Below are 16,119 nucleotides of genomic sequence, written 5' to 3' on the forward strand. Positions count from 1 at the left end.
CCGTGGTGGTATCATGTGTGGTTTCTTCTCTGGTGTCATGTTCTGGCATTTCTTCTCTACAAGAGATGCAAGGCTATGTGACCATTTGGACTTCTGTCCTCCTGTCATTATGGAAACTAGGAAGGCTTTGTTGCTTTTCATAGTTTTTTGGCCTCCCAGTTTTTGTTAGGTGTAGTTGTTAATTTGCATTCCTGGATGAACAGGTGACTTGATGGACACTGACCTTTCTTTGGTGTGTTTTTTCAGTATTTACATTTGGAACACTGAAAAGTTCCTTGTAAATCCTCTTCTAAACAACAATGACAACAAAAAATTTCTTCTGCACAGTACATAGCCACTGTATTGGTGAGTTCATTACTGTGTTGCTTGGTCTCTCTCAGCATGACATCAGTGTCCATTGCCACAAGAGCTGTCCCAGCATGACTGCTCCAGTAAATATTGGTCTCAGGTCTCACAACCAGAGCTCAAGATGCACCTGCAGAGTCTGCTAGACCATGTATGTGATGCCATCTGTGTGGATTTCACAGTACTCTCATTGCTGGGAAGGGTGAGCTGAAGTCGAATTGTCCCCTGATGTAGGAAAGGAAATTGTGCTTTGTCACAGAGGTGAATGCAGCAGTGTCGCTGAGCAGGTCCTGGCCATGTCCTGGTTTGAAACGTGACCTTGAACACTGGGAAGCCTCCTCTGAGGGAACATGAAATAATTTGTGAGACAATGGGTCATATAGGAGGACTGGAATGGGAATTATATCCTCGTCTGGAGAATAATTGCTCCAGACTGGGGAATGGAATGGAGGATGCTTAGAGGAAAGCAGGAGTCAGGATGGGCCCAGCGTGTTTCTGCCCAAGATCGTTTCCATTGTTCCAAGCATCTGGTGTTGCAGACCTTCTGTATCTTGAGATAATACATGGTATTGAAATGGCCATGGAGTCCTTTGAGGTTATGAGTATCTCCATCAGAGACAGTTCCTTGTGCTGCTCTGGCCTGACACAGGGAACTGTTGGGTGACAGTTGGTAACATGCAGACTGATGAACATTTTTGCTGCTGTTTTGGTGGTGTTGTTGTGGGAGGGTGGCACTACAAACTGCTTCCCATGTGTATTGTAGAGCATTTATAGCAGCTTCCACAGCTCTTACCATGGTGGATCTTTGCTTCATCTCTTCAGAGCTGATTTTTAAGGGCAGTTGAAGAGATGGGGTTAACCTGGTGCTATTCTTCCCTTTCTTGTGGTCTTGCACGGTCAGTCTGGCTAGAGATGGTGATTCCTGTTACCACACATGGCTTATTCTGGTGTCTGGATGTACACACCAATCCTCCACATCTACAGAACAGCCCAACTCTGGTTTTCTATTCTTGAAATTCTCTCATCCGGTTAACATTTTGAGTGTACTTGTGCTTTTGGTGTGATCTCTTGAAGAAGATGATCTGTGGGGATTGGGGTCAGTACTGTTCAGTACTCCAATCACAGAATGTTTAAGAACTTGGTTTGTATGTGCTATTGCTGAAAAGGCACAAAGCATCCTGGCATGAGGGAAAAGTCAAAGAGGCACAGAATGCATTTGCAGCACGCTGTATATTTGTGCCAGGCATGAGGGAAAGGAGAGAATTTGAGTACGTCTTTGGGGTTTGGGGAGGGAGTAGAGAATGTCTGCTTAACTGCAGAGATCCCAGTTCCCAGGGTGTAAGATACAGAATCACAGTAGAATATCATGAGGATGACCCATGACACAGTGCTGCTCTCCTGGAATCCTGTCAGGACCTCCAGAAGTTCGGCATCTCTTAGGGTACTGTTGTTCTTTCTGGTATTGCTGCTTGTGAAGACATCTGCCCTGCGTGCCTTTAATTACTTGGTTTTGATGTGGTACATTGTTAGTCAATGAGAAGCTTTTTGAAATTTGGAGCATGCTGCCATGCCTTGTCTGAACACTTCCTTGCAGTCAAAAGGGAAGAGGAATGAAAGCTTTTCCCAAAGAATGTGTCACTACACCATGTCAAGAATGTTGAAGAGATGGTAAGGCAATTCCCTTCTTGGTAAGGGAAAAGTGAACGGAAGATGGAAATGGAAGAAAATTGAAAGCAAGAAGAGTGTATTGAAGGAAGGAAAGATGGATATAGAGAAAAAGAAGGAAAGAAGAAAGTAGTAGAAGAAGAGAGAGAGAAAGGACAATCTATAAATGAGTTGACTGGCAAGTCACGGACACTATCACTATACACGAAAAGGGAAGAAGCTGACAAAGGAGAGAAAAAAGAAGGAAAGGAAGAAGGGAAAGAAAAATAGAAAGAACATGCTACGAAAGAATGGCACAAGGAGAGAATCAAGAATGGAAGATGACAAAGAGAAGAAATTTAAAATCAGGATTACTCACTGACGTTGCCTCAAAGTGCTGGCCGGAGCTGGTTGTCAACAGGCTGTGCCTCGGTTACAGTTCTGCATTCCAGCTCTGATACCACGAAATTAGAGTTGGTGGATTCAAATACTTTTGTGTGCTGTGCGGCGCTGGAGGCGGCTGGCGAGATAGCAGAAGGGGCAAAAAGAGAGCAGCGGGAAAAGTCCAAAGGCTAAAATATAAAAGGAGCACGGTAAGAAGAAACAGCAGAGGAGGTGGCCATGACGGATCAGAGGCACAGGCGCTGTCATGGAGCGTGTGAGGCGGCGGAGCAGCGCACGGTGTCGCTGCAGGCTCAGGAACGGCTCGGTGTGGGCGGCTCCGCCCCGGTGCGGCGGAGAGCCCGGCTGTGAGCGCGGGGGGGCGGCTCGGGCCGGGCAGCAGAGGCGGCGCGTCCGGGCGGCGGCGGGGAGCCGTGCGGGGCCCGGGCCGGGGCCGGCAGGCAGAGCGGCGGCGGCGGCGGCGGGCAGAGCGGCAGGAAGGATGGGCGAGCGTTGTTGTGCGGCGCTGGTGCGGGTGCTGGTGCTGCAGGCGGCCTGGGCGCTGTCGGGCGGGCAGGTGCGCTACTCGGTGCCGGAGGAAGCCAAGGCCGGCACGGTGGTGGGCCGTCTGGCGCAGGACCTGGGCCTGGAGGCAGGCGAGGCGGAGGCGCGGCGGCTGCGGCTGGTGGCGCAGGGCCGGCGGGCGAGTGTGGAGGTGAGCGGGGCGAGCGGCGCGCTGCTGGTGAGCTCGCGGCTCGACCGGGAGGAGCTGTGCGGCAAGAGCGCGCCGTGCGCGCTGCGCCTGGAGGTGCTGCTGGAGCGGCCGCTGCGCGTCTTCCATGTGCAGCTGGAGGTCACCGACATCAACGACAATACCCCCGTCTTCCCCGCCGCCCGCAGAAACCTCAGCATCGCGGAATGGACAACTCTGCCGGGGTCGCGTTTCCCGCTGGAGGGCGCGTCGGATGCGGATATCGGAGCGAACGCGCAGCTCACGTACACACTCAGCCCCAGCGAGCATTTCTCTCTGGATTTACAAAAATCGAATGATGGAAATATTGAACCTGAACTCGTTTTAACGAAACCTCTGGACCGGGAGACGATTCCCGTGCACCGGCTGGTGCTGACGGCCACTGACGGGGGCCGGCCGTCTCTGTCGGGCACCATGGAGCTGGTGATCTCGGTGCTGGACACTAACGACAACGCGCCCCAGTTCAACCAATCCGTATATAACGTGCAGCTGCCCGAGAGCGCTGTAGTGGGGACGCTGGTAACGAGGGTGAATGCCACGGATGGGGACGAGGGAATTAACAGTGAGGTGAAATATACCGTAACTAACTTCATTCCCCCGAGTGGAAAAGATGTTATTTCCATCAATCCGAACACGGGAGAAATTCACCTCACAGCAGCCCTGGACTTCGAGGAAGTCAAGGTATTTAATTTTCGTATTGAAGCGAGAGACATGGGAACTCCTCCGCTATCGGGTCACTGCAAGTTGGTGCTGGAGGTGCTGGACGTGAACGACAACGCTCCGGAGGTGTGGGTGACGTCGCTGTCGGTGCCGGTGGCAGAGGACGCGTCGGTGGGGACGGTGGTGGCCCTGCTGAGCGTGTCGGACCGGGACTCGGGGGAGAACGGTCGCGTGCGGTGCTGGGTGTGGCCGGCGTCGCCGTTCGGTCTGGAGGCGACGTTCTTGGGCTCGTACTCGCTGGTGCTGCGCGAGGCGCTGGACCGGGAGCGGGTGTCGGAGTACGAGGTGGAGGTGCGTGCGGAGGACGGCGGGGCGCCGGCGCTGCGCGCCAGGCGCGGGCTGCGGGTGCCGGTGTCGGACGTGAACGACAACGCGCCCTTGTTTGCGCAGGCCGTGTACACGGTGCTGGCGCGGGAGAACAACGCGGCGGGCGCGGAGCTGGCGCGGCTGTGGGCGCGGGACCCGGACGAGGCGGCCAACGGGCGCGTCAGCTACTCGGTGTGGGACGGCGGCCTGGGCGTGGGCGGGGCGGCGGGGTCGTCGTCGTCGTCGTCGGGTGGCATGGGGTGGCGTCCGGCGTCGAGCTACGTGTCGGTGGACGCGGAGAGCGGGCGCCTGTGGGCGCTGCAGCCCTTGGACTACGAGGAGCTGCAGGTGTTGCAGTTCGAGGTGCGCGCGGTGGACGCGGGGGAGCCGGCGCTGAGCGGCAACGCCACGGTGCAGCTGTTCGTGCTGGACGAGAACGACAACGCGCCGGCGCTGCTGCCGGCCGCGGGCTCGGCAGCGGAGGCGGCGGCGGCGGCGCTGGCGGGGGCGGGCTCGGAGTCGGGCACGCTGTGGGCGTGGGCGGCGTGGGGGGCGCCGGCGGGGCAGGTGGTGGCCAAGATCCGCGCCGTGGACGCCGACTCGGGCTACAACGCGTGGCTGCGCTACGAGCTGTTGGAGCCGCGGGGCAAGGGCCCGTTCCGCGTGGGGCTCTACAGCGGCGAGGTGAGCACGGCGCGGGCGCTGGACGAGGCGGACGGGCCTCGCCAGAGGCTGCTGATCGTCGTGCGCGACCACGGCGAGCCGGCGCGCTCGGCCACGGCCACGCTCAGCGTGTCGCTGCTCGAGGCCGCCGAGGCGGCGCTGGCCGCGGGATCCTCGGCGCCGTCGTCGTCGTCGTCCGCGGTGTCGCGCTCGGCAGCGGGCGCGGAGCCGGGGCCCGGCGCGGCGAGCGCGGCCACCAACGTGTGGCTGGTGGTGGCCATCTGCGCCGTGTCCAGCCTCTTCCTGCTGGCCGTGGTGCTGTACGGGGCGTCGCGCTGGGCGCCGCGGGCGGCCGTGCTCTCGGGGCCCGGGCCCACGACGCTCGTGTGCGCCAGCGAAGTGGGCAGCTGGTCCTACTCGCAGCGCCACAGCCGCAGCCTGTGCGTGGCGGACGGCGCTGCCAAGAGCGACCTCATGGTTTTCAGCCCCAACTTCCCTCCGCCGCCGCCCGGCCCTGCAGCCAAGGACACGCAGCCGGAGCCCTCCGCTCTCCTCGGCACGGTCAGTGGTACTGCCTTGTTCCCATCTCGCTCTTATCTTCTCCGCCTCTTTTCCCCTCCACCCATTCTCTCCCTCCCCCTGGGTAGTTCTTGCTTCTAGGGAGGTCGCGCCCCCGCAGCCTGAGGGCAGTGGGTGTTTAAGGATGTTAGTGGGACATTTCCATCGTCGTCCTTTCCTTGCCTGCTTTTGCAAGTTCTTGGTGCGTGGAAACAGAATTAAGTTTTTATGGCACCCCAGAGCAATTACCATCCGCAGGTGAGTCTCGCTGTGCTGGGCAGGAGTTTTACTCAGGAATGAAATCACTGCCTGTTGCTGTGAGAGGTACCCCGGGTGCCAGCTTTGCAGGCAACTTTGTTACGTTTTTGCATGAAGGGTTTCAATGCCAGCTTGGTCCAGGAATTCAAGAAAAGCCTTGGTGGTGACAGTCCCCCAGTCACGTTGTTTTGACTTAATGCCTTTGCTGACTTCTGACTATGTTGGTATTAGGTCAGGATTGTTATTGAAAACTGTCCTCTTTTATTTTTCTTGCCTGAGATGTGACACAAAATTACACTTGGCACGTCAGCTATTTGACTCCCTGTGGAAACAACAATTCTGCATTTAGCTTCCACCATGAGGCTCATTAAGAAAGTAGGAAAGGCAGCAGCGACTTTACTATCACCTTTTCCATTGTATTATTTTTTCCTTTCTGTAAGGGAAGCAAAGTGTAGCATGTTTACTAAAGTGAGTGTGGCCGTGGCAGGGTTAGGTCCAGGTTCGTTTTGATGTGACCTTGAGCAGAAGAGCTGCCTGAGGAAGGTGAAATTCATTGAGAAGGGCATGGGCCACGTGTTAAGACAAGAATGAGGCATAATGTGGTTGTCTTGAGAACTCATGTCCCAGAGTGATGAATGAAGGATACCCTGAGAAAACTGTGAGGCAGGATGGGCACAGAGTGCTCCTGCCTGGGATCCTTTGCAAGACTCTGTGGTTCTGGAGCTGGAAGACTTGTGGACCCTGAGATGCTGTATGGTATTGAAATGGCCACCAAGTCCTTTGAGGTGATGAAGTTGTCCCAGAACAGAAAGAGGTTTGTGCTGATACATCATTACTGTATGGAATGTGTTGGTAAGAGGAAATGCAATGATGAAGATTGTTTAATGAACCACTACCCTCTTTGGAGGGAGGCATTGTGGGAGGGTAGGACTGGAGCTTGCTGGAGTCCTTGTGTAGGAGTCCACCTCTAAAGCAGCTTCCATAGCTGTTGATATTGCCAGGATGGTTCCTTGCTGCTTGTCAAGTGGGATTTGCAAGAAGATGTGATGAGGAAGAGGGTATAATCTGTGTGTGCCTCCTATCTCCTACCTGAGCACTTGCAGGGTCAGCCTCAGTAGAAATGGGTGTTCCCTGGTCATGCTTAACCCTGACACCTGCATGGCCACACCAAACCCTGCAGAGCAGCCCAGCCCTGATGTTATTGTAGAAATTCTCCCCCACAGTTTGACTGTGCTTGTGCTTCAGCATTTGGTGTGGTTCTCTCAAAATAAATATACATCTGGGCCAGGATCAGAGCTGTGACTCTGATCACAGAATTTTAAACATCTCTAATGTGTAGCTCTGTGGTGTTTCCATCTACGATTGATGAAAAAGCTCAGCACGTTTAGGGTAAATTGCATCTCTTCCTAAGGTGTTTGTGCCAATTGTGAGGGAGGATGGGGATGTGCAATGGGCTGGATCATGTCAGTGTGGGTTTTATTGCTGGGGCAAGCTGTTTTGGTGGGGCAGTTTGGCTGCTACAGCTGTAATCCTCTGAGTGGCAGGGAGTACTGCTTGGGCCCTCTGTCATGACTTTGAGTGGAGAAGTTTATTACTGAGGAAATGGAGATGCTGTGGAGCATAAGCCCTATCACTGGGGAAGAAAAGCTCCAGCCACCTGCTTAGCTGGAGATTCATTTCCCAGAGCTTGGTATAGAGGATTCCACTGGAAAACCTTGTGAAGACACCTGTCACCCAGGGTTGCTCTCCTGGGATCCTCTCAGGTGCTTCTGAAGTCCTGTGTATCCTTGGTATTCTCTGTGCTCTTCCTGGCAGATGTGAAGACATCTTCCATACACAACTTAGATCACTTGCTTTTGAACATATGGTGTTGGTGAAACAGCAGCGTTTCCAATTATCAGTCTTGTTGGTCAGTCTTCTCTGAAGCTCTCCTGGTTTATATCCCTGCTCTTGTCTTGATAGGGAGCGGAAAAACTTCTGTGCATAACCAAGAAGTTTACAGACTTGGCATTTTAATATGGTGGAATGGAACCTTCTAGTTTTCTTCTCTCCTTTTACCAAAACATTCCATCTTTTAAAATTTTTTCTTCTTGTGCATTGGCCATGTGTTGTTAACAGTGGATGAAATGCAGACTGCTGAAATTTGGCAGCTGTCAGGTAGCAGAGTTTGCAGTAGTTGACCACGGGTATGAGAGATGCATTTTCCAGTCTTCTAAGCTGAGGCTGAAGCTGGGAGAATGTCCTTAGATTTGCAGCATCTCTTCTACTTAGCATGTGCAAAAAGTACATGAAGGAGCGTTGTGCTCTGTTCAGTGATTTAGAGGCTTTTGCAGAATGTGGGTCATTTCCCCTTAATCATCCTCTCCAGAAATCTCTGATAACATTAAAAGAAAATATGCTTCAGAATCAATTCCCTCTCTTGACAGTAAATATTATCTGAAGAAGGAGTCAAGGATGCTTCAGGTAAGTTCCTGTTTCCTAAAGAAGATGAGTCTGGAATACAGTTGTACCTTCATATATGTTTAGTCATGGTATCTTCGTTTTGGATTGACCGAATGTGCCTGGATTTGGAGCTGGACTTGATGATGCTTATGGGTGCCTTCAAGTTTGAAATGTTCTTTGATTCCTTTACTGGATCAGCAGAGCACCACTGCCTCCTCCCATTCCTAACTTCTTTCTCCAGACACAGTATGAGCAAATAACAGCAAGCACAGAAGAAGTAGGGACCCTAACACATTTCTCAGAGTGGATGTGTTGGGAGTTGGGAGTGTCTTCTCAGAGAAAATGACAGAGATAAAATGGCTCTGTTGCCTTTACCTGTTGGATCAGGCTGCACAAAGGCATTTTGCAGGGAATTTCCCCCTTAGGATGGACATTCTTTCTGTGTGTTTTTGACTGTTCTGGCCCGCCTGAATTATGAAGCCAGAAATTTACATTCAGCATGCAGATGGCAAATGAGGCCTGAAGAACAGCTCTTCATCAGAGTATATGAAGAGTGCTTGGAAGCCGTGGTTGCTCCAAATTTATTCAGCATTCAGGAAATTATATACTGAGCCTTGATGGCTTTGATTTCCCGAAGAAGATTCACTGGGTTGTTTGTGCTTAGTCAAGTCTGTTTACACCAATATCAAAGTACCTAGGGATTGGGCCTTTGTTTCAGAAGGCTGTGAATTCTCTCCCTTGAGAGGATGGAGCCTGAAGAGTGTGATTTCCTTCCAGAAGGTGAGGTGAAAGAGCAAGCTGGCAGTCTGGCACAGATTGCAGTGAGCAGGAAGTTTGCTCGTTAAGTGGAAAGATGAAAGATGTCAGCGAGAGGAACGAGAACTGTGACCAATGGTGTGTTTGTGCTTCATGGGGAGAGTGAAGTAATGGAAAAATACATTGGTAATGGAGATGAGAAAAAAGAGAGTATGTGGTGTGCTTAGGGATAGTGAAGATGAGGAGGAAGATGGGAAAATGGAAGAAAGGAAGGATGGACGGACGAATTTACTGGTATGTCCCAGATACTGTCACTGTAAACAGAAAAGGAGAAGAGCAAGTAAGGAAGACATAAAAGGAGGGAGGGAAGAGGAAGAGAGAAGATGCTATGAAGGTATTAGACAAGAAGGTAATTAAGAATGGAAGATGAGAAAGACGAAAAAGAAATCAACAGCGAAGGAGATGAGCAGTACGAAACGCCCTTACCTCTAAGCGCTGGGTGGAGCTGGTTCTCAAGAGCCCCCGCCTCCATGCGAATATTCCGCGGTCCGACGCTAATGCCACGTAAGTGGAGTTGGTGGATCCAGCTTGCTTTTTCTGCAGTCAGGCTCCGGAGGCCACGGGCGAGATAGCAGAAGGGGTAAGAAGAGAGCGGCGGAAAAAGTCTAAAGGGTAAAATATAAAAGAAGCACGGTAAGAAGAAACAGAGGAGGTGGCCATGACGGAGCGGAGGCACAGGCGCTGTCACGGAGCGTGTGAGGCGGCGGAGGAGCGCACGGTGTCGCTGCAGGCTCAGGAACGGCTCGGTGTGGGCGGCTCCGCCCCGGTGCGGCGGAGAGCCCGGCTGTGAGCGCGGGGGGGCGGCTCGGGCCGGGCAGCAGAGGCGGCGCGTCCGGGCGGCGGCGGGGAGCCGTGCGGGGCCCGGGCCGGGGCCGGCAGGCAGAGCGGCGGCGGCGGCGGCGGGCAGAGCGGCAGGAAGGATGGGCGAGCGTTGTTGTGCGGCGCTGGTGCGGGTGCTGGTGCTGCAGGCGGCCTGGGCGCTGTCGGGCGGGCAGGTGCGCTACTCGGTGCCGGAGGAAGCCAAGGCCGGCACGGTGGTGGGCCGTCTGGCGCAGGACCTGGGCCTGGAGGCGGGCGAGGCGGAGGCGCGGCGGCTGCGGCTGGTGGCGCAGGGCCGGCGGGCGAGCGTGGAGGTGAGCGGGGCGAGCGGCGCGCTGCTGGTGAGCTCGCGGCTCGACCGGGAGGAGCTGTGCGGCAAGAGCGCGCCGTGCGCGCTGCGCCTGGAGGTGCTGCTGGAGCGGCCGCTGCGCGTCTTCCATGTGCAGCTGGAGGTCACCGACATCAACGACAATGCCCCCGTCTTCCCCGCTCCCCGAAAAAACCTCAGCATCGCGGAATCATTGGTGCCGGGGTCTCGTTTCCCGCTGGAGGGCGCGTCGGATGCGGATATCGGAGCGAACGCGCAGCTCACGTACACACTCAGCCCCAGCGAGCATTTCTCTCTGGATTTGCAAAAAACCGAAATGGAGGGTGAGTCCTTATTCCTGGTGCTCAGGAAATCTCTGGACCGCGAGACGATTCCCGTGCACCGGTTGGTGCTGACGGCGACTGACGGGGGCCGGCCGTCTCTGACGGGGACAATGGAGCTGGTGATCTCGGTGCTGGATGCAAACGACAACGCGCCCCAGTTCAACCAGTCTGTGTATAAAGTGCAACTGCCAGAAAATGCAGAACAGGGCACCTTAGTAATTAAATTAAATGCCACGGATTTAGATGAAGGTTCAAACAGTAATATCTCGTATTCTCTCGAGACTTTGTTTCCTCAGGATGGAAAAGGCGTTTTCGCAATTGATAGAAAAACTGGAGAGATTCGTCTCAGGAGTAAATTAGACTTTGAGGATGTTAGTCTCTACCGCCTGCAAGTGGATGCTACAGATCAGGGAAACCCTCCACTCTCGGGTCACTGCAAGGTGGTGCTGGAGGTGTTGGACGTGAACGACAACGCTCCGGAGGTGTGGGTGACGTCGCTGTCGGTGCCGGTGGCGGAGGACGCGTCGGTGGGGACGGTGGTGGCCCTGCTGAGCGTGTCGGACCGGGACTCGGGGGAGAACGGTCGCGTGCGGTGCTGGGTGTGGCCGGCGTCGCCGTTCGGTCTGGAGGCGACGTTCTTGGGCTCGTACTCGCTGGTGCTGCGCGAGGCGCTGGACCGGGAGCGGGTGTCGGAGTACGAGGTGGAGGTGCGTGCGGAGGACGGCGGGGCGCCGGCGCTGCGCGCCAGGCGCGGGCTGCGGGTGCCGGTGTCGGACGTGAACGACAACGCGCCCTTGTTCGCGCAGGCCGTGTACACGGTGCTGGCGCGGGAGAACAACGCGGCGGGCGCGGAGCTGGCGCGGCTGTGGGCGCGGGACCCGGACGAGGCGGCCAACGGGCGCGTCAGCTACTCGGTGTGGGACGGCGGCCTGGGCGTGGGCGGGGCGGCGGGGTCGTCGTCGTCGTCGTCGGGTGGCATGGGGTGGCGTCCGGCGTCGAGCTACGTGTCGGTGGACGCGGAGAGCGGGCGCCTGTGGGCGCTGCAGCCCTTGGACTACGAGGAGCTGCAGGTGCTGCAGTTCGAGGTGCGCGCGGTGGACGCGGGGGAGCCGGCGCTGAGCGGCAACGCCACGGTGCAGCTGTTCGTGCTGGACGAGAACGACAACGCGCCGGCGCTGCTGCCGGCCTCGGGCTCGGCGGCGGAGGCGGCGGCGGCGGCGCTGGCGGGGGCGGGCTCGGAGTCGGGCACGCTGTGGGCGTGGGCGGCGTGGGGGGCGCCGGCGGGGCAGGTGGTGGCCAAGATCCGCGCCGTGGACGCCGACTCGGGCTACAACGCGTGGCTGCGCTACGAGCTGTGCGAGCCGCGGGGCAAGGGCCCGTTCCGCGTGGGGCTCTACAGCGGCGAGGTGAGCACGGCGCGGGCGCTGGACGAGGCGGACGGGCCTCGCCAGAGGCTGCTGATCGTCGTGCGCGACCACGGCGAGCCGGCGCGCTCGGCCACGGCCACGCTCAGCGTGTCGCTGCTCGAGGCCGCCGAGGCGGCGCTGGCCGCGGGATCCTCGGCGGCGTCGTCGTCGTCCTCGGTGTCGCGCTCGGCGGCGGGCGCGGAGCTGGGGCCCGGCGCGGCGAGCGCGGCCACCAACGTGTGGCTGGTGGTGGCCATCTGCGCCGTGTCCAGCCTCTTCCTGCTGGCCGTGGTGCTGTACGGGGCGTCGCGCTGGGCGCCGCGGGCGGCCGTGCTCTCGGGGCCCGGGCCCACGACGCTCGTGTGCGCCAGTGAAGTGGGCAGCTGGTCCTACTCGCAGCGCCACAGCCGCAGCCTGTGCGTGGCGGACGGCGCTGCCAAGAGCGACCTCATGGTTTTCAGCCCCAACTTCCCTCCGCCGCCGCCCGGCCCTGCAGCCAAGGACACGCAGCCGGAGTCCTCCGCTCTCCTCGACACGGTCAGTGGCACTGCCTTGTTCGCATCTCGCTCTTATCTTCTCCGCCTCTTTTCCCCTCCATTCATTCTCTCCCGCCCCCTGGGTCGTTCTTGCTTCTACGGAGGTCGCGCCCCCGCAGCCTTAGGGCAGTGGGTGTTTAAGGATGTTAGAGGGCCATTTCCATCGTCGGCCTTTCCTTGCCTGGTTTTGCAAGTTCTTGGTGCGTGGAAGCAGAATTAAGTTTTTATGGCACCCCAGAGCAATTACCATCCGCAGGTGAGTCTCGCTGTGCTGGGCAGGAGTTTTACTCAGGAATGAAATCACTGCCTGTTGCTCTGAGAGGTACCCCGGGCGCCAGCTTTGCAGGCAACATTGTTACGTTTTTCCATGAAGGGTTTCAATGCTAGCTTGGTGCAGGAATTCAAGACGAGCCTTGGTGGTGACAGTCCCCCAGTCACGTTGTCTTGACTTAATGCCTTTGCTGACTTCTGACTATGTTGGTATTAGGTCAGGATTGTTATTGAAAACTGTCCTCTTTTATTTTCCTTGCCTGAGATGTGACACAAAATTACACTTGGGATTTCAACTATTTGATTCCCAGTGTAAACAACAATTCTGCATTTAGGTTCCACCATCAGGCTCATTAAGAAAGTAGGAAAGGCAGCAGCGACTTTACTATCACCTTTTCCATTGTATTATTTTTTCCTTTCTGTAAGGGAAGGAAAGTGTAGCATGTTTACTAAAGAGAGTGTGGCCGTGGCAGGGTTAGGTCCGGGTTTGTTTTGATGTGAGCTTGAGCAGAAGAGCTGCCTGAGGAAGGTGGAATTCATTGAGAATGGCATGGGCCATGTGTTAAGACAAGAATGAGTCATGATGTGGTTGTCTTGAGAACTCGTGTCCCAGAGTGATGAATGAAGGATACCCTGAGAAAACTGTGAGGCAGGATGGGCACAGAGTGCTCCTGCCTGGGATCCTTTGCAGAAGTTCTAAGTTTCTGGAGCTGGAGGCCTTGTGGACCCTGAAATGCTGTGTGGTATTGAAATGGCCACCAAGTCCTTTGAGGTGATGAAGTTGTCCCAGAACAGAAAGAGATTTGTGCTGATACATCATTACTGTATGGAATGTGTTGGTAAGAGGAAATGCAATGATGAAGATTGTTTAATGAGCCACTTCCCTCTTTTGAGGAAGGCATTGTGGGAGGGTAGGACTGGAGCTTGCTGGAGTCCTTGTGTAGGAGTCCACATCTAAAGCGGCTTCCTCAGCTGTTGATTTTGCCAGGATGGTTCCTTGCTGCTTGTCAAGTGGGATTTGCAAGAGGATGTGATGAGGAAGAGGGTATAATCTGTGTGTGCCTCATATCTCCTACCTGAGCACTTGCAGGGTCAGCCTCAGTAGAAATGGGTGTTCCCTGGTCATGCTTAACCCTGACACCTGCACGGCCACTCCAAACCCTGCCGAGCAGCCCAGCCCTGATGTTACTGTAGAAATTCTCCCCCACAGTTTGACTGTGCTTGTGCTTCAGCATTTGGTGTGGTTCTCTCAAAATAAACATACATCTGGGCCAGGATCAGAGCTGTCACTCTGATGACAGAATTTCAAACATCTCTACTATGTAGCTTTGTGGTGTTTCCATCTAAGATTGCTGAAAAATCTCAGCACGTTTAGGGTAAATTGCATCACTTCCTAAGGTCTTTGTGCCAATTGTGAGGTAAGGTGGGGATGTACAAAGGCCTGGATGATGCTCAGAATGGGTTTTATTGCTGGTGCAAGCTGTTTTTGTGGGGCAGTTTGGCTGCTACAGCTGTAATCCTCCGAGTGGCAGGGAGTACTGCTTGGGCCCTCTGTCATGACTTTGAGTGGAGAAGTTTATTACTGAGGAAATGGAGATGCTGTGGAGCACAAGCCCTATCAGAGGGGAAGAAAGCTCCAGCTGCTTAGCTGGAGATTCATTTCCCAGAGCTTGGGATAGAGGATTCCACTGGAAAACCTTGTGAAGACACCTGTCACCCAGGGTTGCTCTCCTGGGATCCTCTCAGGTGCTCCTGAAGTCCTGTGTATCCTTGGTATTCTCTGTGCTCTTCCTGGCAGATGTGAAGACATCTCCCATACACAACTTAGATCACTTGCTTTTGAACATATGGTGTTGGTGAAACAGCAGCGTTTCCAATTATCAGTCTGGCTTGGTCAGTCTGCTCTGAAGCTCTCCTGGTTTATATCTCTGCTCTTGTCTTGATAGGGAGTGGAAAAACTTCTGTCCATAACCAAGAAGTTGCCAGACCTGGCATTTTGATATGGTGGAATGGATCCTTTTAATTTTCTTCTCTCCTTTTGCCAAAACATTCCATCTTTTAAAATTTTTTCTTCTTTTGCATTGGCCATGTGTTGTTGACAGTGGATGAAATGCAGACTGCTGAATTTTGGCAGCTGTCAGGTAGCAGAGTTTCCAGTAGTTGACCATGGGTATGAAAGATGGATTTTCCAGTCTTCTAAGCTGAGGTTGAGGTTGGGAGAATGTCCTTAGATTTGCAGCATCTCTTCTACTTAGCATGTGCAAAAATTACATGAAGGAGCGTTGTGCTCTGTTCAGTGATTTAGAGGCTTTTGCAGAATGTGGGTCATTTTCTCCTATTCATCTTCCCCAGAAATCTCTGATAACATTAAAAGAAAATATGCCTCAAACCAATTCTTCCCTTGACAGTAAATATTATCTGAAGAAGGAGTCAAGGATGCTTCAGGTAAGTTCCTGCTGCCTAAAGAAGATGAGTCTGATTTCACTTGTACCTTGGATTGACCAAATGCGCCTGGATATGGAGTTGATTTGATGATGCTTATGGGTGCCTTCAAGTTTGAAATGTTCTCTGATTCCTTTACTGGATCACCAGAGCAACACTGCCTCCTCCCATTCCTAACCTCTTTTTCCAGACACAAATAACAGCAATCATGGATGAAGGAGGGGCCCTAACACATTTCTCAGAGTGGATGTGTTGGGAGTCAGGAGTGTTTTCTCAGAGAAAATGACAGAGATAAAATGACTCTGTTGCCTCTACCCTTTGGATCTGGCTGCACAGAGGGATTTGATGGGGAATTTGCTCCTGGGGATGGACCTTCTTGCTGTGTGTTTCTGACTGTGCTGGCCTGCCTGAAATATGGAGCCAGAAATTTACATTCAGCATGGAGGAGGCAAATGAGGCCTGAAGAACAGCTCTTCATCAGAGTATATGAAAACTGTCAGAAGCTGTGGTGTTCAGCATTCAGGATGGATTGGTGTGCTGGGCCTTGATGGCTTTGAGTTCCTGAAGAAGATTCTCTGGGTTGTTTGTGCTTAGTCAAGTCTGTTTACAGCAATGTCAAAGTACCTAGGGATTGGGCCTGTGTTTGAGAGGGCTGTGAATTCTCTCCCTTGAGAGGATGGAGCCCGAAGAGTGTGGTTTCCTTCCAGAAGGTGAGGTGAAAGAGCAATCTGTCAGTCTGGCACAGATTGAAGGGAGCAGGAAGTTGCTCCTGGGGTGGAAAGATGAAAGATGTCAACGAGAGGAACGAGAACTGTAACAATGGTGTGCTTGTGCTTCATGGGGAGAGTGAAGTAATGAAAAATATATTGGTAAAGGAGATGAGGAAGAAGAGAGTATGTGGTGTGCTTAGGGACAGTGAAGATGAGGAGAAAGATGGGAAAATGGAAGAAAGGAAGGATGGACGGACGAATTTACTGGTATGTCCCAGATGCTGTCACTGTAAACAGAAAAGAAGAGGAAGAAAGGAAGAAAAAAGGAGTGAGAGAAGAGGAAGAGAGAAGATGCTATGAAGGTATTAGACAAGAAGGTAATTAAGAATGGAAGATGAGAA

The 16,119-nt window shown here is 54.1% G+C and overlaps 1 protein-coding gene and 1 pseudogene across 6 annotated transcripts in view; both read left to right on the plus strand.

Annotated features, from left to right (window-relative positions):
- Positions 1–16,119, plus strand: part of LOC129126594 (protocadherin alpha-C2-like) — a 166,303-nt gene that overhangs the window by 44,376 nt on the left and 105,808 nt on the right. Inside the window, exon 1 of one of the 6 annotated variants that reach the window (XM_077186621.1) lies at positions 9,636–12,297. The exons of the other annotated variants lie outside the window; for them this stretch is intronic. Coding sequence (XP_077042736.1) covers positions 9,805–12,297 — 2,493 coding nt within the window. The 5' untranslated portion in view covers positions 9,636–9,804. Of the gene's footprint in view, positions 1–9,635; positions 12,298–16,119 lie in introns of those variants that run through there. 6 annotated transcript variants of the gene reach the window in all.
- Positions 2,639–5,519, plus strand: LOC143695303 (protocadherin alpha-6 pseudogene; annotated as a pseudogene).

This window comes from Agelaius phoeniceus, chromosome 15, assembly GCF_051311805.1.
Source record: "Agelaius phoeniceus isolate bAgePho1 chromosome 15, bAgePho1.hap1, whole genome shotgun sequence".
Lineage (NCBI taxonomy): Eukaryota > Metazoa > Chordata > Aves > Passeriformes > Icteridae > Agelaius > Agelaius phoeniceus.